At 38.5% G+C, this 27,015-nt stretch overlaps 2 protein-coding genes across 8 annotated transcripts in view; one reads left to right on the plus strand and one right to left on the minus strand.

Moving 5' to 3' along the window:
* Positions 1-141: 141 nt before the first annotated feature.
* ANGEL2 (angel homolog 2) lies at positions 142-16,903 on the plus strand. Of its 5 annotated transcripts, none has more exons than XM_036825463.1 (9): positions 142-401; positions 2,571-2,896; positions 7,438-7,694; positions 8,939-9,008; positions 10,220-10,641; positions 11,533-11,659; positions 12,076-12,133; positions 14,243-14,406; positions 15,807-16,903. In XM_036825463.1, the coding sequence occupies exons 1-9, from the start codon at positions 343-345 to the stop codon at positions 15,956-15,958; spliced, it is 1,635 nt and encodes a 544-aa protein (XP_036681358.1). In that variant the 5' UTR covers positions 142-342; the 3' UTR covers positions 15,959-16,903. The 5 variants fall into 5 exon arrangements, with proteins under 5 accessions (XP_036681358.1, XP_036681395.1, XP_036681374.1 ...); XM_036825479.1 differs by lacking the exon at positions 142-401 and adding an exon at positions 490-567; XM_036825473.1 differs by lacking the exon at positions 142-401 and adding an exon at positions 549-674.
* Positions 16,904-18,959: 2,056 nt separating this feature from the next.
* The window catches only part of VASH2 (vasohibin 2), a 35,883-nt gene continuing 27,827 nt past the window's right edge, over positions 18,960-27,015 (minus strand). For all 3 annotated transcript variants that reach the window (XM_036872014.1, XM_036872005.1, XM_036872022.1), the window contains one exon: positions 18,960-21,824. In XM_036872014.1, coding sequence (XP_036727909.1) covers positions 21,752-21,824 — 73 coding nt within the window. In that variant the 3' untranslated portion in view covers positions 18,960-21,751. The remainder of the gene's footprint in view (positions 21,825-27,015) is intronic.

Genomic DNA, 27,015 nt, shown 5'->3' on the forward strand with positions numbered 1-27,015 from the left:
CACAAGCCTTTATAAAGCTGCTCAGCTCTTAGTTTATTTCCTCTGTTTCTTTAAGACGTAAGTCGGGTGTTTTGCCCTGTTCAGAAATGGCTGCCCCTGCTTCACACGCTCTGCGCATGCTTCTTGAACAGAATTTGGCGTAGAGGCAACTCAGTGACTTACGCGGCGCAAGATGGGGACTTGGCGGCCGGCAAGACTGAACCTCCCAGCATGCTTTGCAGCCCGGCCGAGAGGCCCGACGTCTAGTGATGGGGAACCTTTGGTGCTCTACGCCGCCAAATCGGCTGTAGCGGTTGAGGTTGAGCCCGGGGCCTGGGAATTGGACGCTCGCAGAGGGGGAAAATGGAAGCGTGGCGCTGTGTGAGGAGGGGCTACGGCCGCTGTGCGGTGGGGAGAGGCAGGTCAGTAGGGCTGGGTGGCGGGAGGGAGGAGGGAGGGGCGGGCGGCCTGGGGGCGGGCGGCCAGGGTTAACCGGGGCGGGGCGGGGTGGGGAGTGGGGGTTGGACGAGGAAGAGGGCCCGGGCCGCGGTACCGTCAGGACGGACCTCTGGAGACCCTGAGGGATAGGTAAACCCGGCGCGCAGCCGGAGGGCGCTCGGCCCACGGGGTCCGGGGTCCGGGGCCCGGGCGCGGAGCGCGTCGGCCATGGGCCGTGTTCGTGCTTTCCGGACCAGGTTGGCCTCAGAGTCCCGGCCCTTTTCCCCCAACCCAAATCTCCGAGCCAGCCTGAGCCTCCGGGTCCCCGGCCTCCTTCCCAAACCCTGCAGCCCTTTCCGGGAGCTGCCGGTCTGCAGGGAGGGGCTGGTTTGTTGCTGTGTTGGTGCCTGTCGAACTTTAGTCACTGGGATCCCAACCTTTACGATTATTACCAAATTCTCGTTCCACATCTATATTACTTACTGGATATTTTTCTTGAAATTGACTCACTTTTTAAAAAAGCACTCCAATAGGTGCTGCACACGTTACCGTCTCCCTAAGCAGTATCCGTGAGATCTTGGGTTTGGTATACTGATTTTTTTTCCTAATACATTTTGAAATGGATACTTAGATATAAAAAATTTTTAAGTTTAAATGTGTACCACGCGAAACCGACTGGTGTACCACACGTGGGAAACACAGCACTCTTGTTAGTTTTTACCTAAGTTGTGGGGATCTGGTTTTAACTCCTGTAGTCTTGGGACTTGACAGTTTAGTTCAACAGTGTTTCCTGAGTACCAGCTGTGTGTCAGGCACTGTGCTAGGCACTTGGGAAGAGACCCAGATTAAAATGAATAAGAAGGCTCTGGCCGTGAAGGAGCTCATCATTCTAAGAGGAAAAAAAAGTCTGCATAAGTAACTACAGATACAGAGAATGTTTTGTAGTACAAGTATTATATTTCAATACGGTAGCTTATTGGGATAGAAAATGTACGGGCAAGCCCCAAATCTCTATGGCTTTCAGAGTTGTCACAAAGCAGGATACACTACCCTTGTCATGCCTTTAAAGATTTACAATTACATTGAGTTTAGAGAACAGTTTGAAAATGTGTAAACTGCTCGATAAATTTATGTAACAGTTAAAAATTTAAATGCTGTTAAAATGAAACAAATGTAACATATAAAAGTCAAATAACAGTTAAATACAATTTAAGCAAAATTCTTTTGGTGATAAAAGTGGACATTATTGACACTATCTTGGAAATGTACCTTTAATGAATTCTGGAGGAAAGGATAGAAGTTTTTCTCAGAATCCTAGCATTTTGCCAGAATAGTGTAGTAGAAAGAAGGTGGTGCTTGAGTTGCGTTGTTTCTTAAGAGAGCCTGAGAGCGATATATCTATTCAAAATAATAATAACACTACTTTGGAGACATTTTTCACGCTATAACCTATCATATAATTGGTATCAGATAATTGATGCTGTTGGGTTTGGAGTGTTGGTGAATTTCTAGTAAGTAATTCTCTTTCATTTCCCTCAAGGAGAAGCGTGCTTTAAATTAAAAGAAAAAAAAAGGGAGTAGCATGGAACAATAAATTATCTATCTACTGATTAGCAAGAGAGGTACTTTTAGTGATAGGCTTTTGTTTTGTTAGCTATAAAGATGTTTGGAAAATATAACCTTGGTATAAAAAACATGTTTCTGAACATGTTTTTACTCTAAACCCAGGTTGGAGAGATTCACTTTAATTGTAGTCACCTTATGTGTTCTATATTTGATTTAAGTATTATGTTTGCTGTGGATTTTATTTGTCCATTGAGTTTTATTAGATGCTAGAAAGCTACTCTGAATACAGTTTGGTGATTGATTCAACACAGTTGAATTGTGTGGACTTTTAGAAGTGTATCTGGTGTTTTGGGAGGTTGGTGGATTCTATGTTAAGTGTTTAGAATACCATTCATAGTTGTTTAGGGAGAGTATTGAGATATTGCCACTAGTAGTTAAGTAATGGCTGCTTTTCCCCCCATCCTTCACAGATTTAGAAGTCAGATTTCAAATATTAGACATTGCCTTCCCTTGAGGAAACATTTAGATTTTGTGTTCTACAGCTGAACAAAAAGTGGTGCCTCAAGGAGTGTATTTATTTCTTTTAGATACCCCATGTTACCCTATCACCAGAAGAGTCTGGGCAGAGACTGGACTGCACCGTGGGAGAATCTGCAAAGGTGTTGCTGGAACAGACATATTTCTAGTTGTATGAGGTGGCCTGGACATTATTCTCGTGCTCCTTACCCATACTTCAGTAGTAGGCATTTTTCACTAAATTGGAGACCACCTTGTTTGTTTGAGTCTAGAACTCAGTTTCAGTACTGGAACTGGAGACCTGACAACCTGAGCCAGACATCTTTGATTCATCTCTCTAGTTACATCATGAACTCTGAGGGAGATGAGCCTTCATCAAAACGAAGAAAACACCAAGGTAAAGGTGACATTTATCCTGGTGCAGAAATAGACATAAGCCATAGAGTAATTGAAACTTTCATATTTAATCCTTAGAAAACCTGCAGGTTTTAGAGGTGTTGGTGTTTATTTTTAGCCTGTAGTTTTCTGTTATGAAAAAGGAAATTCTTTTTTAAAATTAAGACTTTTAAAAAGAAATCTTCAATTAATTGTGTATTTCTGGCAGTAAAAATAGAAGTGACTCTACATATAGACTAAAGTTGGAAAACAATGGAGGACTAGATTAAAACATTAAGTTTAATTTAAGAATAATTTTCATATTCAGTGTTTTTGAAACAAAGGTCCTTAGACTTCTTAGAAATTGGTGGATGTATGCTTGGGAGTCCACAGAGCTATTAAAAAAAAATCATGTTTTCATTTTAATGTTAGCTTTATTATATAAGACAAAAGAATTTCCTTAAATAGAAACAATCATAAATGAAAGCTATTTTCTTACAGAATCAGATTTTAGCTTATTAAATTTATATTTCTCATACTGGGGTCTGTAGACATCTCGAGAGTCTGTGGGAAGTTTTATCTTTTAACCACATCTTATTCAACTTTGAGACAATTTTTTCTAGATATCTTGATTATTTCTATTTTTCTCATATTCTTTTTACTCTAAACAATTCACTAGGCTCTCTGTGCTGCCAGCCCAGCCCTACCTCCAAAGTATACATGAGTTGTCTAAATAAATTTGGAATTGTCTTTCTTACTGAGCTGTGGTTTTCAGTGCAGATCATTCCTCTGAAGAAATGAAAATAGGCTGTGTGAGTGTTAATGTGTAGGAAGCTGACCTAAGTTTGTCAAAGGATGGCATTCACAGTGTCTCACCTGGAAGTCAGAGCTAGATTAGTTAGTGCTCTTTCAAGTTGAACTTCTACTACACATTTAAGTAGAAATTCTAAGCACTCAAAAGTGAAAATCTATTTGTATAGCAAAGACTGCCTATAATTGCACATGTGTTTATAAACAAAGCTTTGTTTGAATGATTAAAAGGTGTATTTAGAGACATTAAAATTAGGTTCCTAAGGACAACGCATACTTTATAAATCTAGGGCTGTATGATGACGAGATAGCTTCTCGTTCACGCATTCATTGTTCATCACGACGGCACACTCCTCTTCTGTTTAGCCTTTTGTGATAAAGCAGGTGTGCTCTCAAATGGAGCGGTGGTGTAGTGACACAAGCATGGGCTTAGGAACCGCTCCCTGCTCTCATTCTGCTGCACCACTAATTGTGTGGGTTTGGACAGGTCACTGAACCTCTCTGCTCCTTGGTTTCCTAGTGTAAAATAATGCCTACTTTGAAAGCCTGTGGAGGCATGAAGTGAGATATGTCAAAGTGCCTAACACACTGTTGGCTTCATAGTAGGTACTCAGAAAATCCTGGTTGTTGTTGTTTTCCCTTTAATGGATGGGGAATTACATTGACAGACTGATAAACTTTGCAACCTGACTCTTTATATGTCCGTTCTTCCTAGGTATTGTGACTAAGGAAAATGCTCTTCGTTAAGCCATATTTGTGACTTCTGATATTTCACTAATACTACTTTTCAATCAAGAGAACAGCATTGCTAACTTGCCTATCACTTTAAAGTGGTATTTGAAGGATTTGTGTGACACAATTATGACCTTTTAATTAGGCGCCCTAAAAACCCGATCAGGCCTATTGCTTACTTTCTTTGATTCATCTGTCTTCTCTGCTGTGATCACCTTGTTGCTCCTGACATGGAAGGTATATAAGCTTTTGTAGTGTGAATTTATGTTGTGAAGTATGTGAAGGCCAAAGACTATCCACTCTCTCAGTAGTTTTCAAATTGTCTTCCAGGGAGCCCTAGCATTCAAACACATTTCTGTATGTTTATTAAAAGCAAATGTGGTCAGGATAAAATGTGTTTACCCCATCATCCCAGCACCTGTCCCAACGTACCAGGGACTGATGGTCATGACATGAAAAGTAATGCCAAAGGGTTATACAAGCTGTAGAAGTCTGAAAGCCACTGTATTAATTTGATAATCTGATGGTCTCAGTTGTTTAAAAAATGGAATTGCAAAAAGGCTTGGTTACAAACTCTTAATTGCCAGGACTATACAAATCTTAATGCTTTTATATGCCTTTATATATATACGTATTCTACAAGAAAGTATGAATGATTTTTTTAGACTTTCATCTTTCATGTTTTAATGCAGTGGTGCCATCAGGGTAGTGCTGTAAGTTTGTGATGGTAGCTTACATTTTGTTTGTATGACTAGAGCCCTTTCCATCTCGTATACATATAAAGACTTAATGATTTGTGGCTAAAACCATAGACAGACCCAAGTTTATAAATGAATTGTGTTCTAGATAATCAGTTCTTAAGAATCAGTTCTGTTTTCCTCATATAAGCTATGTTATAAAATCTCAGGGTAGTTGTGTGGAGTCAGTATAATTTGCTTTAGTTCTGGCCTTTAGGTGTAGGATTCTCCATTTTCAGTGAAGGATAAGGAAGGGGATAGTTTCCTTCTCTTTCCTGGGCATAGGACAAGCTCTAGGCTAAATTATGTAATAGTTGAACGCTTTTGTTTAGTTTGGTTTTCTTTCCTTCCACCATTTTTCCTTAACCTTTCTCCTCAGGCTCCTAGTACCTTCATGGTATCATAATTCCAACTCCCCTGTTCCACCCAGACCTCACTATTCATAAAAATTACCTTCCTCTTCTGTCCTCTCGTCAAAATTCCTATTCCCTCAGTGCAGCAGATATCAGCATTTAGATTTTGAGGGAAGAAACCTGATTAAAGTCAGTTTACCAGAGTGTATTTTAAAATTTTTACTTCATTGGCATTTTTATAGAGTGTACTGACACTTTTTTTCTTCCAGTTTTATTGAGATATAATTGACATACCAGCCCTGTATAAGCTTAAGGTGTACAGCATAATGATTTGACTTACATACATCATGAAATGATTATCACAATAAGTTTTGTGAACATCTGTCATTACACAGAGGCACAAAAGTAAAGAAATATTCTTCCCTGTGATGAGGACGCTTAGGATTTACTCTCTTAACAGTTTTCCTATAGAACACACTGCAGTGCTCATACATTGATTATGTTGTACATCACATCCCTAGTATTTATTCATCTTATAACTGGAGGCTTGTACCTTTTGACTGCCCTCAACCAGTTCCCCCTCCCCACTAGAGTGTGTTGATATTCTGACTGTAAATATACCGTCATTGTAGAAGATTTGGAAAAATCTACCACAGTCCTTCCTCTCAGAGACAATTACTCTTAAAAACAGGGGTATGTTTCCCTTTAGTCTTTTTTCCCCCATATATAAAATATTTTTCTTCAATTTAATTTTTAATTGGTGAAATTTTAGGGATTGTCATCCAGTGAAGTGAAAACCTTCTTGCAGGAAAAGGGAGATATTCTAGGGCTCAGATTTTTTTCATATCATCTAATCATGCTCAAAAGTCCATCTTCAAATCTTTTTTGTTTCCCAAGTTCATCCCATTTCTTGTTTTCCCCTTCTTTTGAGCTTATAGATTCTCTAAAATGTTCCACATTTTTTTTTTCATGGCTTCCATGGCAGTAAGAGTATCCTCTTTAATGGTGGGGTGAGGAAGACAAGATCAAAGGGGGTGTGTGTGTGTCTCTGTATATATACATATATATAAACATATATACTTAGTGGTGTGTGTCTGTATCTATAGTGATACACATATATATATATTTATTTTTAGTCCTCATTTCTAAGTCAAAGACTGCCTATAATTGCAAAATCTCATGCTATTTGATCCTCTTCTTGTCACTTTATCAGGGTACTTGGTGTCTTTGCAGAATATAAACTATCACACATTCCTGGTTGCTGCATGCTAGGTTTGTCAGTCAGGCATTATCATTTACTAGCATTCTGTAGCTGTGTTACATTTAACTTTTGCTTTGGTGTGCATTAAAAATATTTCTTTTGCTTATTTTGTTTGCATTCTTCCAGTAAATACTGCTTCCATTTATTGTCATTATATACCCTTCATTCATGTCTAAACCAGATTTCTCAGATGAATTGTTTCTGGAACTTAGTTAAGCATTTGATGATCTTATCATCCTAATAGGTGATAAAATACAATGTGAAATCACCTTATTGAAAGGCCAGCTGTGACATACAAATATATTATCATGGTTATGAAGTTGCTGAGCATGTCTGTGGCAGAGCCACTTCGTAACCATGGGGAAGTGAGAAACCGTGACCCCAATATTGTCAGTTTTATTAACACACACTCTCAGCCTCCAAAATGACTTGCTAGACCCTTTTAAACTGTTTTGTACCTCTTGGTCAGTCAGTGTATCATTTTACTGCCTTTGTAATCAACTTGATGACAACTTCTAGTTATTAAGTACTACATTGCCATTGCCTAGGGGAAAACATTCTGTTCATTGCCTATAGGAATGTTTAAAAGGCAAGAAAATACTTATATACAGGAAAAATATGATCCCATTTTTTATTAATTCTTTGTATTTTATCTAATATATTTTAACAGGCACAATAAAACGGCATTGGGAAGACGTATGTAACCATAACAAAGAAGAAACGAAGATCCTAGGAGACAAAAATGATGACCCCATGTGTGAAGGCAGTGAGAACAAGTTTGACTTTTCAGTGATGTCCTATAATATACTTTCTCAAGATTTATTGGAAGACAATTCACACCTTTATAAACACTGCCGGCGGCCAGTATTACACTGGAGTTTTAGGTTTCCCAATATTCTGAAAGAAATTAAACACTTTGATGCAGACGTAAGTACAAAATATCATCAAAATTCTTCACATAAGGAAGAGTTGGATTCATTTCTGAACTAAATGGTTTTATCCCTTTTGTTTGTAGGGTAAGAAGGGAAGACATTAAATATAGTGATGAGGGAATACCCTGGCGGTCCAGTGGTTAGGACTCTGCACTTTCACTGCCGAGCGCCTGGTCGGGGAACTAAGATCCCACAAGCCACAGCGTGGCCCAAAAATAAATAAATAAATAATAAATAAATATAGTGATGGAACAGTTTTTAACAAGGTATCATAACTTTGGAGGAATAACTTGCTAATGGTTGTTGATATAAATAATTATATAATGTTTCAAATAAGATCCAAAAAGTTTTAAGTGTCGATCAGTTTTGAGACAGGGACTGGCACCATATTAAGTATTCAGTAAATATTTCCTTTGATTCAAAATTTAAATAATTCATGCAAAAATTTATTTAGATGATAGCGTTCAAAAAATTATCTCTTAAGAAAGTCCTAGGGGCTTCCCTGGTGGCGAATCTGCCTGCCAATGGATTAAGAATCTGCCTGCCAATGCAGGAGACACGGGTTCGAGCCCTGGTCCGGGAAGATCCCACATGCCGCGGAGCAACTTAAGTCCGTGGCCACAACTACTGAGCCTGTGCTCTAGAGCCCGTGCGCCACAACTGCTGAGCCTGCGCTCTAGAGCCTGCGAGCCACAACTACTGAGACCACATGCCACAACTACTGAGCCCATGTGCCACAACTACAGAAGCCTGCACACCTAGAGCCCATGCTCCACAACAAAAGAAGCCACAGCAATAAGCCCGTGCACCACAACGAAGAGTAGCCCCTACTCGCCACAATTAGAGAAAAGCCTGCATGCAGCAATGAAGACCCAGTGCAGCCAAAAATAAATAAAATGAAATAAATTTAAAAAAAAAAGGACTAGAAGGATTTAGTACTAATGAACATGTAAATTCAGGAAAAATATTCCAACATATAAATTATAAATATTTCCTTTGGTAAATACCAGTTTTCGATAATAAGAGGGCTTCATGTGATTAAAGGTCAGGGTTTTGGGGACTGATCAAATTTGGAGACATTAATTTGTTAGATCTATACATTACAAGAAAAACAACTTTTTTATTTCAGCTTTCATCAGGTTTTTAGAATTTTAGAAACCTATTTTTAAAGACAAAAGCACCAGAAAATTCATATTTGCATTTTTTTGTTTTAATTCAAGCCATTTTTTTTCTTTTAAGGTACTTTGTTTGCAAGAAGTGCAAGAAGATCATTATGGAACAGAGATCAGGCCAAGTTTGGAATCATTGGGTACAGTGTAACTTTTACTTTAGCCAGATTTACTTAATGGGTTGTTAAAGTATAACTTGCTAATAACAAAGATGTGTGGTGTATTTGGACCAAAAATCTTAATTTTGAAAAAACTAAATATGCATTTCAAAAGGTCAGGAAAAGATTGAGGTATATCAAATGGGACCTTTTGTGTTAATACATAATTTTAATTTGGATGGAAAGGTATGCAAGAATCTCTTAATAGCTTCGTTTCCAGGAGTTGCTTTGCCTACTACCAGAGCCCTAAGATTCTGAGTTCCGTGAGATCAGGGACCGTCGTGTCTAGTTCATCATCATATAATACCAGTGTCCACCGTGTGTAATGGATAGAAGCTGAAAATCTGTTTAGTGAGTGAATACCTCTAGAAACAGGTTGTCTGTTTGAGAAATGCTGCCTACTTTGCATTCATTCAAGCAGCAAATATTGATATTTTTTGAGTGCCTACTATACACCATGCACTGTTCTAGGCAGTGGGGATACAGCGGTGAGCAAAACAGGCAACAGTCTCTGCCCTTGGGGAGCATACATTCTAGTGTATATCTAGAATATCTCAAGAATAAACTGAACAAACAAGTAAATAGTGCCTTAGGTAATGGTAGTTTTCTGGAGAAAAGCAAATGGGTCAGGTTTCAGTTTTAAACAAAATGATCAGAGAAGGTAACGTTTGAGTAAAGATGAAGAAGATGAAGGAACAAGCCATGGCTAGAGCTTTCCAGGTAGTGGAGATAGCAAAGGAAAGGCTCTGAGGTTGGAGTGCCTTAAGGCAAGTAAAGCTGCTGTGTGTGGAGTGGAGCAAGCGGGGAAGAATTAGAGGCCAAAAGGTGAGAGATATGGGGTTGGGGGGTGAGGGGGCAGATTACTATAAGGCCTCACTGTCTTTGTCATGACTCTGACTTTTGTTAGGATGGAAATGAGAATGTGATAATGTACACGTATGTAACCCTGAAGTCTGCCAGTAAAAAAATCTATTTGACCCAGTCTCAGACTTTTTTGATTCTAACACTTATTAACATCCTACATTACTAATGTTTTGCAGAATACACTTTGGTAAACATTGTTCAAAAAATTAGGAGAACTGTGTTTTGCCATATATATAATTTTTTTTGTGTGTGGCAAAACACAGTTCTTCTAATACTTATATATATAAAAAACCAGCCATCTTCGTTTAAAAGTTTTTTCTTTCCTCTAGGTTATCACTGTGAATACAAGATGCGGACAGGAAGGAAACCTGATGGCTGTGCCATTTGCTTCAAACATTCCAAATTTTCCCTCTTATCAGTGAACCCAGTGGAATTCTACCGCCGTGATGTTCCTCTACTGGACAGAGACAATGTTGGATTAGTGTTACTCTTGCAGCCCAAAATCCCAAGTGCTGCCTCCCCTGCGATCTGTGTGGCTAACACACATCTGTTGTATAACCCAAGGCGAGGTGATATTAAACTGACCCAGTTGGCAATGCTTCTGGCAGAGATTTCCAGTGTTGCCCATCAGAAAGATGGCAGCTTCTGCCCCATTGTTATGTGTGGTGACTTTAATTCTGTTCCTGGTTCTCCACTCTATAGTTTTATAAAGGAAGGGAAATTGAATTATGAAGGACTTGCCATAGGAAAGGTACGTGCTCGCTTCCTCATTATTAGGAGGTGGACTTAGTCTCTCTCTTCATTGTAAAGGGAGGATAGTCATCACAGGGCTGTTTGAAAACCTTGATGAGTCAGTACCCTCACTTTACCAACCTGTGATGATGATCTACAGCTACAGATAAGTAGTTACTTGATTGAATTTCACCTTTTCCATCTATTTGTGGCAACATTCTGCTTGGAGGAATTGACAGGCAGTAAAAAATTCAGAATGGGGGAGGAGAAGAAAAATAAAAGCATTGACAGACATGAGTACTGCGTAAATAAGGAACTACTTTACAAGGTGGCAGAATAGAATTTTGAATGCTGGATGTGGGCAATATAGTTGGCAAAACAGTAATTTAGTATTTATTTATTATATAAGTTTCCCTTTACACAATGATAAATATTTTAATTCTTTAGCTGAGTGTAATTTAGCCCATGTTTTTATTTTCATTGTACTTTCTTTTGCTTACTTTAGATCATTTCATCTTTGGTATATTTAACCAAAATAAACTCTCCACCACTGAGTTTTGAATGATAGGTTAAAATTTTGTAAGAGTTGATCGATCTCAGTATTTTATGTAACAGGAAATATATTGCAGGTAGTAAAAAAGGAGGAGCAGTATTAGTCCAAAACTATAGATCGTTTAGATTTCCAAATTAGACAAAAACATACATAGGAAAAGATTGCCATTTACATGTAAATAATAAGTGCTTTCTGAACTGTATTTGAACAAGATTTTAAAAGCACAAATAATCAATGTAATGAATAAAGGGTAATATTTACCATTCTTGGATTCCCTTTTATCTAAGAAATAAACTTTTCAGTACACAAACTATTTAAAATCTATTCACCTAAGATACCTGTTGAAATTTTGTTTAGGTATCTGGCCAGGAACAATCTTCACGGGGACAAAGAATTTTATCTATTCCAATTTGGCCCCCAAACCTAGGTATCTCACAGAACTGTGTGTATGAGGTACAGCAGGTACCAAAAGTAGAAAAGACAGGTAAGTGTTTGCAATACATTTTGGCAGTCTTCTTGATAATAGTGTTCCATTTGAAGACATAGAACTAAATTTTTAAAGGGATAACATCTCAGGGATGAATATTCATATATAAAAGCATATAGTTGTTTGCTTATTCTTTTTTTTTTAAGAGCTCTAAATTTACCTTTTTAAAATTCAGCTTCCAGAATTATCTTTGCATGAATTACTTGCATGTTGCTTTGGAAATGTTTGTGTTTTATTTTTGCTAATTCTGGAGATCATCAAAACATAGATACCAGAATGAACCATTTAACTGGGCATCTATCTAAATTAGATATGTCTTAAATATTGTTCCTAGAGTAAAAGGACTATACTAAGGCAAGCTAGAACAAAACAATACATTGATAGTATTAATATATTTCTCTTTGTTCTTACAGACAGTGATCTGACACAAACACAGCTGGACAAAACAGAGGTCCTAGTAACAGCTGAAAAGTGAGTTTTGGAAAGCAACAATAGACATTTGCTGACTTTAGTTGAGTAAAGAAATCATGTCTCAAAAATCACTTGGATGAAAAATGAAGTTGATGATATTTTATGCTGGTGAAGAATGCTGGCTCTTAAGTCAAATAGACCTGAGTTCCAACCTTGACTTTGCTCCTTTTTAGCTGTGTGATTTTTGAGCAAGAAATTTAACATCTCTAAGGTTCAGTTTCTTTATCTATAATTTGGGTTGTTGTGAAGATTAGATGAGACAAAGCATGTAAAACTCAGTGTTTGACATATAGTAAGTGCTTAAGCAGTGCTGTTTATAGAAGCAGCTTGTCCATGGACCTGAACAGGCTAGTAAATTTATTATCTTTGAAATTTATTGCTATTACATATTTAAACAAAGGTCAAGATCACAGAAAAATATCTTTCAGATTTCAAGAGGACCTTTAGCCTCCTTTGACTTACTGGATCTTGAAACAAATCTATAGGAGAATTGATCCAAAAAAAGAATATGTCTGTAGAAAAGACAATTATTTATACGTAACTCTTAAACTACAGGAAAAGGTCATCAAAGGTAGCTGGGTGAAGATGCCTGGATTTCTTTTTATTAAAGAATCATGAATGTTTAGGGCTGTGGTTGAGAAACAGATGTATATTAATACAACAGGATGGAGACTTAAATCTTGTCTCTTGGGAGATTCTTGAAATGTCTTGATTGTTTCATATTGTGGCTCTTTTATAGCTTTGACTTTCGTTTAACATTTAAGTTTCGGGACCACCTCTCATTCTTTTTATCTGCTTTCTCCTCAGTCTTATTTTATTTTGTATATCTTGTTTTGGGAAAATATCTCATATATAAGAATTAGTAAGAAAGCAATTTTTTTGAATTTTTGAAACAGAATATATAAAAATCTGTGATTAAAACTTTCAGAGTAAAAACTTCCCTGAGTAAGATTAATAAAAAGGCTATTCTTACTAACAAATACTTAGTTTTGAGTAATTCTAAAATCTTTTTATAACAAAATGGGGTATAAGAAAAGATATTTTTAAGTATCTATATAAATACAGTGTGTTTATATGCATAGCTTATATCTGTAAACTGAAATGTTGGTAGTAAGATAACAATTTGCAGGAGACCTATTTTACATTTAAAAATATTGTAAATGTAAGTCTTTAGACATAAAAAGTTGCTAAAACTTGGAAGTAGAGCATCTTGAAGCAATTACCTTTGCTTATTGACATATGAGCTCTTTAAAAGCAGAGCAACATCTTTATTTGTGTATTCTCAGCACATAAGATGAGATAGTGCCTGGGACTTAGTACATGCTTGGTAAATGTTTGTTGGGTGAATTAAAAAAAAAGGTTTTTTAAAACTTTGTTTTCTTTTGTGACATAAAAGATCCTTAAAATTCATGATGTGTTAATAGGAAATGATTTTTAAACATTTTACCCATAACATTATGTGTATTTGTAGTGTGGGGTAAATGTAAACCATTATAGAAGCTGTTTTAAGATACAGAATGAGGTAATTGCCTTGCGGTCCAGTGGTTAGGACTCCACGCTCTCAGAGGGCCCAGGTTCAATCCCTGGTCAGGGAACTAAGATCCCACAAGCCGTGCAGTGCAGCCAAAAAAAAAAAAAAAAAACAGATGCAGTACAAAATTATCTCATATACCATACCAAGAACAGTCATGGTAAAATATAACCCCTCTGACATCAGAAGTCTGTTAGTTCTGAATAGCATTCCTAAAGGCCACTTTAATTTTCCTTCTTAAAAACAACAAAAAACTTATAAATTGTTTAAGAATATGTGTTCATTCACAAGTGAAGGCTCTCAAATATGTTATAATTAATTTTAAAAGTCACATTAGTCGGTTAAGTATTGAGCTCCCCACTCCCACCCCACCCCATGTATCACAGCTCTGTTAATGGGTTTTGGATATCACTGCATGAATAAAGGAATGCAAAATTGTGATATGGTCTATTTAAATAAAGATTGTCCTAATGTCTGGTTTTGTCTGGAAATTAAGTGAAAAAGTGGTTTAAATAGGAGGAATTATAAAAATCATGAAGAACTTGATGGATGCGAAATACTTTTTCTTTTCAATTTAGATTATCTTCAAAGTTACAGCACCATTTCAGCTTGTCATCTGTTTATTCACATTATTTTCCTGACACTGGAATTCCAGAAGTGACCACCTGTCATTCCCGAAGTGCCATAACTGTGGATTATATTTTCTATTCTGCTGAAAAGGAAGGCGTTGCTGGGCAGCCAGGTAAAGAATGCACGTAATCTTAAATTCTGCTTGAGAACACAGTAACTAAAACTTCAGGGCTGAAGTTGAGAAAGCTCGCTAAACATCTAGATGTTTAGATTTAGAAATTAGAAATATTTTTAAATTGGTAATATATTTGGCAGATTGGTGATATATCTGAGTAAATCAGTTTATCACCTGCAAAAGTTGGAGGCAGTGGAACACCTCAAAGCAAATTACTACCCAAGAATTACATCCTCAGCTCTACCCTCCCGTCCCAGTCAGCTTCTGAGGTAGAGCACAGATCTTTCATAGTGCCCTTTGGTTTTACTCTCCATACATTTATGTTCTTCTTGTGACAGCAACATCATACAGTTTTGTACTTAAATTTTACTGAAGTATGCTGCCTTCATTGTAGGGCCTTGCTTGTACTGCCAACAATTGACAGTTGTGTCCTGTTGAGCCTGGAATATTGGTTCTTCCTGGAAAGAGAAGTCTATAATACATGTGTTTTCAAAAAGCAAAGGTGATAACACACTCTTCCTTGTATGAGTCAATGAAAACAGGATTTTAAATGCTAATCAAAGGACTTAACATGGAGAAGAAAGTGCCATTTAAAGTAACTGGAAGTCAAAAATATATTCAGAAAACTGAAAATCCTAAATGTGGGCAGCTATTTTGTTTTTCCTGATTTTCCCCTTTTTTCTTTTCCTTTTTCTTTTTTCAGTGCTACTTTTCTTTTCCCATCTCTTTGTTTGTTTTCTCCTTCACAAGGATAACCTTACTAGTAACATTCAGGAGGTGGTTTACTCCTCTCTGCTAGATCAACTCTGCAAAATAAGCTTGCTTTGAATTTGTAATAAGGTTCTGGTAGTTGTCATACTGAAGAACACTCACTAGGTGGCGGAAGTGTGCCATGAACCAGCATCGCTAATGTTAACATTAAGAGCACATCCTCTTTTACTCTACTTCCATGGGTACTGAGTCTCTGGGACCAAACTATACTAATTTATTCTGCAGTCACCTCATAAACGTCCTACTCAGATGTGGCTTGGTCTGTCTGATTTTATACAACTACAGAAAGGTTGATGGGTGAATTTCTTAGGTAGTTGTCAATCTCAAATTATTCTTAACATCTTATGTGTTGCATTGATATTTTCTTCTAAAGATTATTTGCAGAAGTTGAAATAGAAAAAAAAAATCTGAAATAGAAAAAACAAGGATCTGAAACTTCTGTTTGTTAGAGAATTATAATTAGGTTATATCGCAATAAAAATTTAACCATATTCTAAAAACTGTTTCATATTAGACTTCCAGAAGGGTGTCAAGCTATATATCGTTGTTTTAAAGGAAAAAAAATATTTGTATGATTTACAGTAACCTGTTGTTTCACTAAATATGTATATGTTTCTTTAATGTAGGAGCCGAAGTTGCTTTGGTTGGTGGCTTGAAACTTCTAGCTAGACTGTCACTTCTTACAGAACAAGACTTATGGACTGTTAATGGACTTCCAAACGAAAATAACTCTTCGGATCATCTGCCTTTATTGGCTAAATTCAGACTTGAGCTCTGACTCTTCTTTGATTACATAAATACTGTGCTTTCCCATTTATGTTCTTTTTCAAAGAATGTAAAGTTGTACTTAAGAGTTTGCATGTTACTTATTTTTACGCTATGGAATTTCTGAAGAGGTTATGTTAAATGCTTGAAACAGGTAGCAGAAGAAACAAGTTTACAACAATTTTTTTTGATAATGAAAAAATATTTTCCTGACAAGTGAGATCTAAACGCTCTTTATTGTAAAAGAGTTGTAAATATTTATTCTAAATTCCAGTAAAATTGACAGTGATTTTTAAATATAGTGCAGTTTCTTTAGTCCTCTTAGTAAAGAATTTCATGTTTTTGGCAAGCTTTACAGTGGATCCAAAATATCTTTGAGTTCTTACAAACCACAACTCATTTCCCTTGCAGAGGCCCGATTTCATCATGAGGATCATGTTTGTTGAGTCCTAAGTAGTTCATCTCAGAAATCATCGGGTTCACAAGTGTCCAACCAACCCTTGTAGTTTGTTTTTGAGGGGGCTCAGTAATGCTTTTTAAAATTGTACAAATTGCTTAATCCATCTTATTACTATCCTGAGCCATGTAATATGCCTGCATTTTATTGGGGAAATATAGGTCACCATAACTAGTAGGATGAAGGGCTTTACACAAGCCCGCTTTCCATCCTGTCATAGACCATTGCAGGATACCTAGGTGAGGCAGAGATTGGGATTATGCCTTGTGTTTCCCTAGTAATTTTTTTTTTTCTATTCAGTTTCAAGAAAAGATCCCTGGATTGGGAAAGATATTTTATTTTACTTAACTAATCCTGTAGAAATTTATTTTATTAGGAAACTTATATTTGGAACAAAGTGGCAGCTATAAGGTTATTTTTATTTTGCCTTAGAAATAAGAGGAAGCCAGCAAAACTCTAGAGAGATATCAACTTGGAGACCTAATGCTTGTAAGTAGTAACTTTAACTGTTTTGTTTTGTTGTGGTTTAACTGTTGGGGTTTTGTTTCTAAAATGTTTTATCATGATGCAGCAGTGTGAGATGATGCTGATTTTTTTTATAAAGTGGTGAAGAGCAGGCCTAAAAAATCCTGTAGTTGGCTCTGTGTGTTTGAATCAAAAATTTTTAAATATAAGTGAAAATTTCCTCTTTTTTAGACATTGGGATCAAAGAATTATGTACATTTTTACTAAGTAGTAATTTTATATTATACTGAATTATACAAGTTTTTACAGTGGGTTTTCTTAATAGAATACTTCATCTTAAATTGGAAAGCAGCAGCTACTTTATAGTCTTGGACTTTAAATGTTTTCCTACTAAAGTATTTACTACAATTTTTAAGAAATAAACCAGATAAATACCCCCAAAAGGCATGTGGGTTACAAGGATTTGCCTAGTAAAAATTATAGCGATAAGCAAGTACTTTTAACTGTTTAATATCTCACTTTCTCTTACAGTATTAACTATAGTTCTAGGATTTTTCATTTCATAGTAACAGTTTTCAGAAAATTGTATGTTCTAATTAGCAGATATTGTCATCATTAAATAATAACAGCACATAGTATATTTATCCCCTTTTAGTATTGGGGAAAGAAAAATGAAGATTCATTGATTACTACTTTGTGTTGTGTGAATTTATTAGCTAACTTTATATATAGGTATTGTTGATAAACATCCCTGAAAACCTCTATGAAAACTTAATTTTTTGTATCCTGATTAATATATTGTGATTTTAGGCCCTTTTCATGCAATTCACTTCAATAGAGTTAATCCATAAAATTGCTTTCTACTTTAGCTTATAGAATGAAGTATTATTTTGTGTACAGGAGGCCAAAGGGTCCATGTAACATCATAGCTTTTTAAAGCTCCACTAGGGACTTCTCTGGTAGTGCAGTGGTTAAGAATCCACCTGCCAGTGCAGGGGACATGGGTTCAGTCCCTGGTCCGGGAAGATCCCACATGCCGCGGAGCACCTAAGCCCATGTGCCACAACTACTGAGCGTGCGAGCCACAACTACTGAAGCCTGTGCGCCTAGAGCCCGTGCTCCACAACGAGAAGCCACTGCAATGAGAAGCCTGCACACTGCAACGAAGAGTAGCCCCCACTTGCTGCAACTAGAGACAGCCTGTGCGCAGCAACGAAGACCCAGTGCAGCCAAAAATAAATTAAATTTATTAAAAAAAAAAAAAGCTCCACTAAAATTAACGTCCATTTGTCTTTACTTTTTTTGGTCAGAAGAGTTAATAACTCTGTTGGATCCTTGTATTTATCTGCCAAAATTAAATTAATTTAAATTTGGTTAACTGCTGAAACCAAATCTCCCAGTCTCAAGTGCTATGCTGTCCAAGTGTGTGTGTGTGTGTGTGTGTGGTTTTTTGTTTTTGTTTTTTTTTTTAGTTCCCTGACCAGGGATTGAACCCTGACTAGGGATTGAACCTGGGCCATGGCAGTGAAAGCACTGAGTCCTAACCCCTGGACCTCCAGGGAATTCCCTATGCTATTTAAGTTTTAAATAGAAAGGGATATTTTGTGGAGTAATGAAATTTTGGCTTTACTGTAGCTTTTGCTATCAGTATGTGTGTTTGAAGTCATCTTTTTTGGAATTTAGCAGCTGTCTGCTTTTAACCCTTTGCTTTCATAAAAAAACTAAGATCCAGAGTTCAAGGGGTTGGAGAAACATTCACGTCAAGTCATTTGCACTTTTTCCCTACGAGTTACCTAATAAATTATTGTACTAATACATCTGTGCCTGAAGATTTTGTGGTAGATGTACTAAGCTGTGTAACTGACTTGTTGCCTCTTCTAAACTGTTTCATTACCCTTTTCAGCCTTTATTACTTAGGGTGATACCAAAATATAAGTGAATTAAGATAACACCAAAATAGAGTGATGTTTAACACAGAGTCTGAAAATTGTGGACGACAACAAGGGTGAGAGAGTGATAAATTAGTTTACTAGGACAAGTATGTAATAAGAGGAATAAGAAAAAAAATCACAACACACCATTTATATTTTTAGAGGAAAACAATCCTTGAGTTTTCCAGGATGGTTTATATTAAGTCCCATGCTGTGTATAAACATACAAGTGATGAGAAAAACATTAACTTGAAACATGCACTTATCTGGCATTCTCTAAAATACCATTATACAAGTTTTCATTTACTTAGAAAAATACCCACTAAAACAATCACAGTTTCTTAAAAGATTTAAAAAAAATGTGTCGGCCAAACAAAGTCCAAAGAATAAACAAGATTCTGAATTGCATGTCAAAAAATCTGTACAAGGTTGTACATAAAACTATAGCTTACAAAAGCCTCGGGTATAGTAGAATACTGAATTAAGATTTCCAAAGTTCTATTACCAATATCTATTAATAAAATCCTTATGAAATAATTGACTTAGAAAAAAGTGAAATGCTCATGATTTCAGAGTGTATAGAAAATACTAAATTCACTTTCTGAAATAAAGTGTACTCAAAACAGCACAACATGTAGTCTAGAATCAAAATTTCTGTCATTCATTTAACTTTGCATGTATTGCCATAATGGCTTAAGCATAAAATTTCTCTTGCATTGATAACTTTAAAAACTAGATTTCAGAATCACTTCATAGTTTTGTTTTTTATCTTTGAATTATAGCCAGTTTTAAAATCAGTTCTAGGGGGTAAATCATGTCTTTTTTTTTTTCTTTGCCTTATCAATTAGATTACTTTCACTAGAATGTAGGAGTTGGTGCCTTTCTCATATCTTTTAGAAATCAACATACTCCTATAGGCAATAAAATAGAATAACAACCAAGAACATTTTATTTTCATGTTTCTGTGACTAACTCTTGCTTTGGGGAAATGAATCTTAAAATCAAGAAATGAGTGTGGAATAATCAGGTTACTAATTGAATCATCAAGCCAGTTGCAGTTTAAGGCTTATACATCAGCATATTAGAAACAGGTTGTATTCCTATTCCTTTCCCCTTTTCTGTGGGAAACAAGAGGCTATGCAACTACTGGCATTCCATATTTTAGATTGGACAGTACTTAATACTTGGAAAATCCTATTCCAAGCTCTTAGAATGATTGCAATGTTATAAGTAGTCTACTTATTGGATATAATATTTTCAGATTGATAAACAGATGATGGTATTTCATCTAGAGAGAGCTAAGTCAGTATTGTTTTAGAATGAGAATGAAATGATTCACTGGCGACTGCAAACATCTAAATACATGTGGCCATGAGGCTGCAAATGGGCTCATCTTGTGAAGATTAAAGATAACTCATTTAAAACTCTGCTAACTGATAGTACTATTCTTGAGGAAAGTGGTTAAGTTCCGAATGTTTAACTTATGCTGTATTTTAATCTAATTGAGATGTACACTTCAGTCAAAGAAAACCAGAGGGGGAAGCACTGAGACTGAAATAACACTTTTGTTGACTAGCAGACTTCACTTAAATATGCCTTTTGGTCTCATGAGTTGGCATGGTTGCTAAGATCAAACAAATGAAACGTAAGCTGTACTCTTGATAACATAGAGACTTGGTATGCTGTTAGAGTTATTCTGTGTGGTCTGCAGCCAGAAGTTACACTGTAACTACCATATGCAGGCCGGATATTCCTACTGTGCTCTGTGGACTAAATCACACTGTAAGGTGTAACACTGTACCTGAAGACTTTTCCATTAAAAAAAAGGTTCTGCTTCTCTAATTCATTGTATTTTCCAATACCAGTTCCTAAGCATCATGAAGTGGTACCTAAAAGCAAGGTACTGGAAAATAATCACATCGTGTTGTATTTGGTCTTAATATAAGACATCAGAACACATCTCTAACAACAGTGGGTCCTTCAGAATCGAGGCCTGACTTAGAGTTTCGAAATCAGGTGAAATGGGATCAGCAAGTTTAGCTGGTTCTCAAGACCTACTCATCTACTCCTGGCCTGTGTCTTTCTGAGTGTGTTACTGTCAGAGGTAATTGCAATACTGCTAAATTTGTGTAACAGTTCATGACCCTGTGTGCTTTTTGCTGGACTCTGCAAAGTTTAAATGTTAGTGACAGAACATAGACTAGCTTCTGAACGTGCTTTTCTTGTTTTGTTTTGAAAGAACAAAAACTGTTGTCAGTGAATGCTTTAAGAAAGATTTAAGAAAGAAGTAACTCCAAGGTCCTGAAAGTGGTTTCCCGTATTGCCAGAAGAATTTCAGTGCTTTTTTAGTAAAACACTTGCATATAATACCTTAAATTTCATCGCATGTGTGCACCAGGAAAAAAATTCCAAACCTTGTGGAGATCCCCATGGAAAATATTGGGGAAACAATACAAATAGAATATAAAAAAACAAAACACCATTAAATTTGCATATCTGATGTCAAGATGCTGAGGTAATATTGACTGCTTAAAAAAAAAACACCAATCTTTGCCGCTGTTATTGCTGAAAAAGATATTAATACTGATTGAGTTACCTTACTATATCAAAAGTGGGAGAGAGGGTTTCATGAACATTTACTACTGCTGTTTAAAACAAAAGAATGTAGGTAAATGGGAAAATATAAAACTACAGTTATGGTCTTATCCTTTCTATCTGGAGTGAGGGAGACAGTCTGACCCCAGTGGGGTTTATTACTTAGCCTTTTCGTGGTTGTCCCTTCGTGAATTTTTTTAAAGTAAATTGTTACCACCCACTCAGAGTCTATTCCAAGTGAACCCTTACAAATAAAATTCACAAGTTCTTAATAAATAGTTGCAGTTCCTCCTGAAGATGCTGGGTAAAGTGCAGACAGAAGCACCACAGAAGCCCTGTTGCCGGCTGTACGGCTGGCCTAAATTCGGATTTGATAGCCCACTTCATTCAGAGTGCTGAGATCAGCCACCTTCTTTTCAGGCAGTGCAGGCCTAAGGGTAAAAGACGGTAGGCGAGAGGGGAAGGGATACAGAAAGATCATTTAGTATTGTCAGGGACCTCTACCCTTTTGGTATTTGCCCCTCCCCCCTTACACGCACACACCAGCCTTCGCTCCCAACTCCACCTCTTGTTTCTGAAGTCCACCTTTATAGGTTTTAAGGAACCTTTTAATAGGCTTTCAATGTAGAGTTCAAAAAAAATTTACAGGTTGCTGAATGAGTTTGTTCAACTTTAAGCCTGAATTTGGTCACACTGTAACTTCTGAAACCTAGTTTCTGTAAACCCTGCAAGTGTCTAAAAAAGTTTGACTACAGTAGAACTGAACATCTGAACCAAATTCTCCTAGAAACCTTGGCCGCCTCGTGTCGGTGCCCTGGGGAAGCCCAGCACCTACAAGATGTCTCAGGTGACTCAGGTTCTTGTGGAGATTCTCAGTCACTATTCCAGGCTTGAGGGTATAAAATCAGGATGAATCTTTTAGAATTCATCTGTAAAAGCAGGTCAATGTGGAAAATCATTCAGTGGCAAATCACCTCTCTTCCCTAAATACATTTTCTCAAGCACTTTCCAATATGACAGTACACCCAAGCATTTATAGGAAGTTGTAAGAAAGTACTTCAAGGTGGGGAAAGAAATCATTCAGTAGCACATCATCTGTCTTCATTAAAGATACTTCCTAGGTGACGTCCCAGTATAAAATCATACCTAAGTGTTCTCATGATTTATCTCACAATTTTTTCCATTTTTAAAATGAGCCTCCTCCTCACCTTCTCTGGTAAGACATAACCCAGATTGTAAGCCAGTATGTCTGAGTTCTAATTGAAAAGTTTCACGTTTTTACAAGAAGGTCAAAGACATTTTTAGGTTACACTTGAACCTTGTCTTAAGTGTTAAAAAAAAGAAGAGAGAGACCAAAATGAAAATATAATTGTTAAAAAGTTTCTTGGTTTATACCTTTGAAAGATTTCCTAGCAGTAAATTTGTTTTTCCCCTGGCATGAATGTGGTCCAATTCATTCAGTGTTTCTAGAACGAGAAATCAACAGCTAGCTTCTACATAGGGTGCTGCTCGATAAAGGACACCAGGCTTAGTTTCGGCAACAAATTCTACCACCCCTCACATTCTCATTCTCATTCTCTCTCTCTTTGGCCCTCCTTCTCCCCTCTTCCTCCCTCTCTCCCTTCCTTTCTTGTTTTCAGAGATGTCCCATTTCTGAATAGTCATTAACAGTCTATGATCATCCCCTCTGAAACTAGATTATCCAAAGTGGTCCAGAAACCTTCCCTGACCTGCTACTTGGCACTACTAAAATAACTTGTAACCTTTCTTGTCTCGGTTTCACGGGGCTTACTTCTCAGCTGGACCACGTGCCCTGCTTTATTGGTCAGGAATCATGCCTCTCATTCCTTTGTGTATCTTCTTATGGTGCCCAGGATACACAGATGATGCTGATAAATATGGTCGACTGTGGGTAGAAATCCCAATACTTCCTTGCCTACACCCCTCATTGTATCAAAGAGCCTAAGGCTTCTGACCTTCAGGGCAATGGTGTCCTCCAGCGCATACATGCCCTAGAGATTAGCCATTCCCTATAAACAGAGCCACTGCCTCAGGCCTGGTAGAGTGGCTCCCAGGGACCACTGCAAGAGCCATTCTTGAGTTGACGGCTAAAGGGAGCACGCTTTTGCTTGAGGATTCAAACTTAAACTTATATTTCTGCCCTAGTCCTTGGCCAACTAATGTGGGGAGAACTAGGGTTTTTGCAGACAAGCCAGGTCCACAGTCCGTATGTATCAATATCTTGTTCATTTTGTCATAAAGCCTGAAAGAAGTTTGTTTTGTCTCCTTGCCTGGTGTGGTGCTGTCTTTACAAATAGCTAATATGGGACTTTCTCCCTCAAGTTGACTCCCCTTAAGTTAGCATCAGCCTAAGGCAAATGTGGTTAGAAAGGTAAATTACTCCCCCCTCCGCAGTGTGCCCCACTTTTAGAAAATTCAGTAGTCAGAAATCCACTGGCCGGGCTTCCCTGGTGGCGCAGTGGTTAAGAATCCGCCTGCGAATGCGGGGGACCACGGGTTCGAACCCTGGTCCGGGAAGATCCCGTATGCTGCGGAGCAGCTAAGCCCATGCGCCACAACTGCTGAGCCTGCGCTCTAGAGCCCACGAGCCACAACTACTGAGCCCACGTGCTGCAACTACTGAAGTCCACACGCCTAGAGCCCGTGCTCCGCAACAAGAGAAGCCAGTGCAGTGAGAAGCCTGCGCACTGCAATGAAGAGTAGCCCCCGCTCGCCGCAACTAGAGAAAAGCCCATGCGCAGCAACGAAGACCCAATGCAGCTAAAAATAAATAAAATAAATTTATTTTTTAAAAAAATCCACTGGCCAAAGGATAAGCTTGAAGTACCCATGTGCATTCCTTGCTTTAGAAAAGGATTCAATAGGGATCATTTCCTATAGCAATTGAAATAATTTTCCACCATGGCAGCTCTTTAGACCTCCCATTGCCTCTGAAAGTTTAGCAATCCCTTGTGCTTAACAAGAGAATCCCTTGCTCCATGGTCCTTGCAGCACCTACCAATTAGCTCACCCCAGTTTCCGAACCTTTCTCGCACATGCTTTCTTCCTGGCCTGGCATCTTCCTCAACACTAAGTCACACCTCTCCTCCTTCTAAGATTCTAAAGGTGCTGCCCTTCATATATGAGAATGATGCTAGTAAGACCCTAGCTTCGTATCATTTCTCAGGTGTTGGGATAAATCTGCACTGACCTATTTTCTCTCCCTCGGTCCCCTGACCAACAGCATCTGCTGGAAAGTCAGTGGCAGGACAGGTGACAGGGTAGGTCAAGGAGAGAACAAACCCCACCCACTCAGCCCTGTAACGAGGGCTTCCCTGGGGTCACTGCAGCGACAGGCCACAGGCACAAACCACACGCTTGCCACCTCCTCAGAAGCCACTTTTTGGCCACTCTCCTGGCTTCCTCGTTTTGGAGCCCCTCAGCCCTGAGGAACAGAATTTTCATATTTTTTGAACTTTCTGTGCCCTGAAAATTTCTCCCTTCACCTTTCCCATGTTCTGCTCTCAGCACCCTTGAAAACAGATGCACTTTAATGAGGGGCTCTTATGGGAATTCCCTGGCATCCCAGGGGTTAGGACTCAGCGCTCTCACTGCCAGGGGCCCGGGTTTGATCCCTGGTCAGGGAACTAAGATCCCATGAGCCGTGCGGTGTGACCAAAAATAAATAAATAAATAAATAATTTGGGGCTCTTTGGCCTCCTTTTTCTAAACCTTTCCTTATCACTTCCACCAGTTCCCCACACCTTCCAGGTGCTGAGAAATCACCGTTATAAATAGCTTTTATTTATTAGGCACTTACTCTGTGCCAGGCATTGTTCTAAGCAGTTTACATGGGTGAATTCATTCTCACCATAATGTTACGGCGCTGATACCCTTACGACCCATTTTACAAAGAAAGAAAGGGAGGCACTAAAAGTTAGGAAGCTTGCTCAAAGCAAAGTCGTGTGGTTAGCAAGTGGTGGAAACCAGAGTTCTTCCCCAGAATCTAGAGCCCATGCGCTTGACCAAGATGCAAAGTGGCCCCCATCCTCCCGCTCCCCACGCAAAGTATCCTCCCAAGCATCTGAAGATGACATCAGACCACTCCTGCATCTGCACCTTGGCTTTTGGAATGCCTCCCACATGTCTTCTTGTCATCCTTTCAAGAACCAACCCGGATGCCACTTCTCCCCTGCAGTATTTTCTGACTTCCTCTCCCCACAGCACACTGCTCCTTGCTCTGTATGTGCTGGTGTTTCCTTTTGTACATCTGCTAAAGAATCTCGAAGGTTCATAATCCTTGTGCCTGCCTCAGAGACTGCAAACAACTTCAGAGCGGGGATCAAGTAAATTCATCTGTAAATCCCCACTGTTGCGCACCTGTACCTCTCGATAAATTTTGGTCTAGTTCTGACTAACGTGTAAACGGCTGATAGGACTTCATTCTGTTACGTTTGTCATGGGATATTTTTATTTTAACAAAGTCCTAAGCCAGGAATTCAAGCCACCATGACACCATTTGAAGAATTAACAAGTAGGAAGAATTTTTTTTTTCTGTGTAAGAGAGGCTTTACCTTATCTCCGAAAGCTATTTGGGGAACCTGCCTACTTGTACAGCTGAATGTGGTTCTGCAACGACAGACAGCTTGGGGGCTTCCAATGGAAAGCGACTAAGCTGTCTCCTTCCTCTGTATCTCCACCCCTCCCACCTTCCCCCAAGAGCCCAGAACCCAGAAGAGGAAAAAAAAAAAAGGTTAACACTGGCAGAAAATGAGTTAAACTGAGATTCCTGGTGACCTATCCGTAAGGTGAAACCCTTTTCTTTCTCAGCAACAGTGGCTACAATTTCCTGGCCTGGCGAAGGGCAGAAGTGAGTTATCACAGCATGCCACCTGCCCGTGGACCTAGCCAGAAATACTGTTCAGTCCTTGCCAGCTCGTCTCAGGGCCAGAGCTGGGGGAGCTATTCTGTGTGGAGAGGCCTCTTCCAAGTGCTCCCCTGGCTATAATTAGAATATTGCAAGGGGGTTTATTTTTAAGAAACACAAGCACCAGGATGATGATTCAGCCGGGTCTGCACTTGCCCAGAACCTCGCATCAGATCCAGGGTTATTATTTTAGAACAATATATTTCTCCAAACCCCTCCCCAGTCCAAACAAGGAAAAGAAATCAAAGATTCTCCTTTGGAAAGCTCTCGGGCACCTTCTATTTTAGGGGAAGCGGGGTAGGGACTTCAGGTTTCCTTTGATGCACTTTGTGGATGGAAAAGGGGGCGCTCCTCTCCGAGCACAAATGGAAAATCCCAGCCTCACCTGTATCCAGGGTGAACCAGGGTGACGGCTGGATGGCCTGGTCCCAGGTCCACCCTCAGCCCCACCCTCAGGCCTGCATCCCAGGAGTCAGCCGCAGCGGAGCTATGCAGAGGGGGAGGTGGGCGGCGGAGGACAGGGCAACTGTTCCACGGAGAAGGTATTCTGCGAGACGTGCCACTGCTATTCACCACACCCCCTCGTGTTCGCTAACTACACCTTGACAGTTCGGGGAGAGTGAACCATCTCCAGGTGGCACATCGTGTCTTTCACAAACCCTGAGGCAGCCTCAGGGAGGAGGAAGAGCTCGGCT

Source organism: Balaenoptera musculus, chromosome 1 (genome assembly GCF_009873245.2).
Source record: "Balaenoptera musculus isolate JJ_BM4_2016_0621 chromosome 1, mBalMus1.pri.v3, whole genome shotgun sequence".
Lineage (NCBI taxonomy): Eukaryota > Metazoa > Chordata > Mammalia > Artiodactyla > Balaenopteridae > Balaenoptera > Balaenoptera musculus.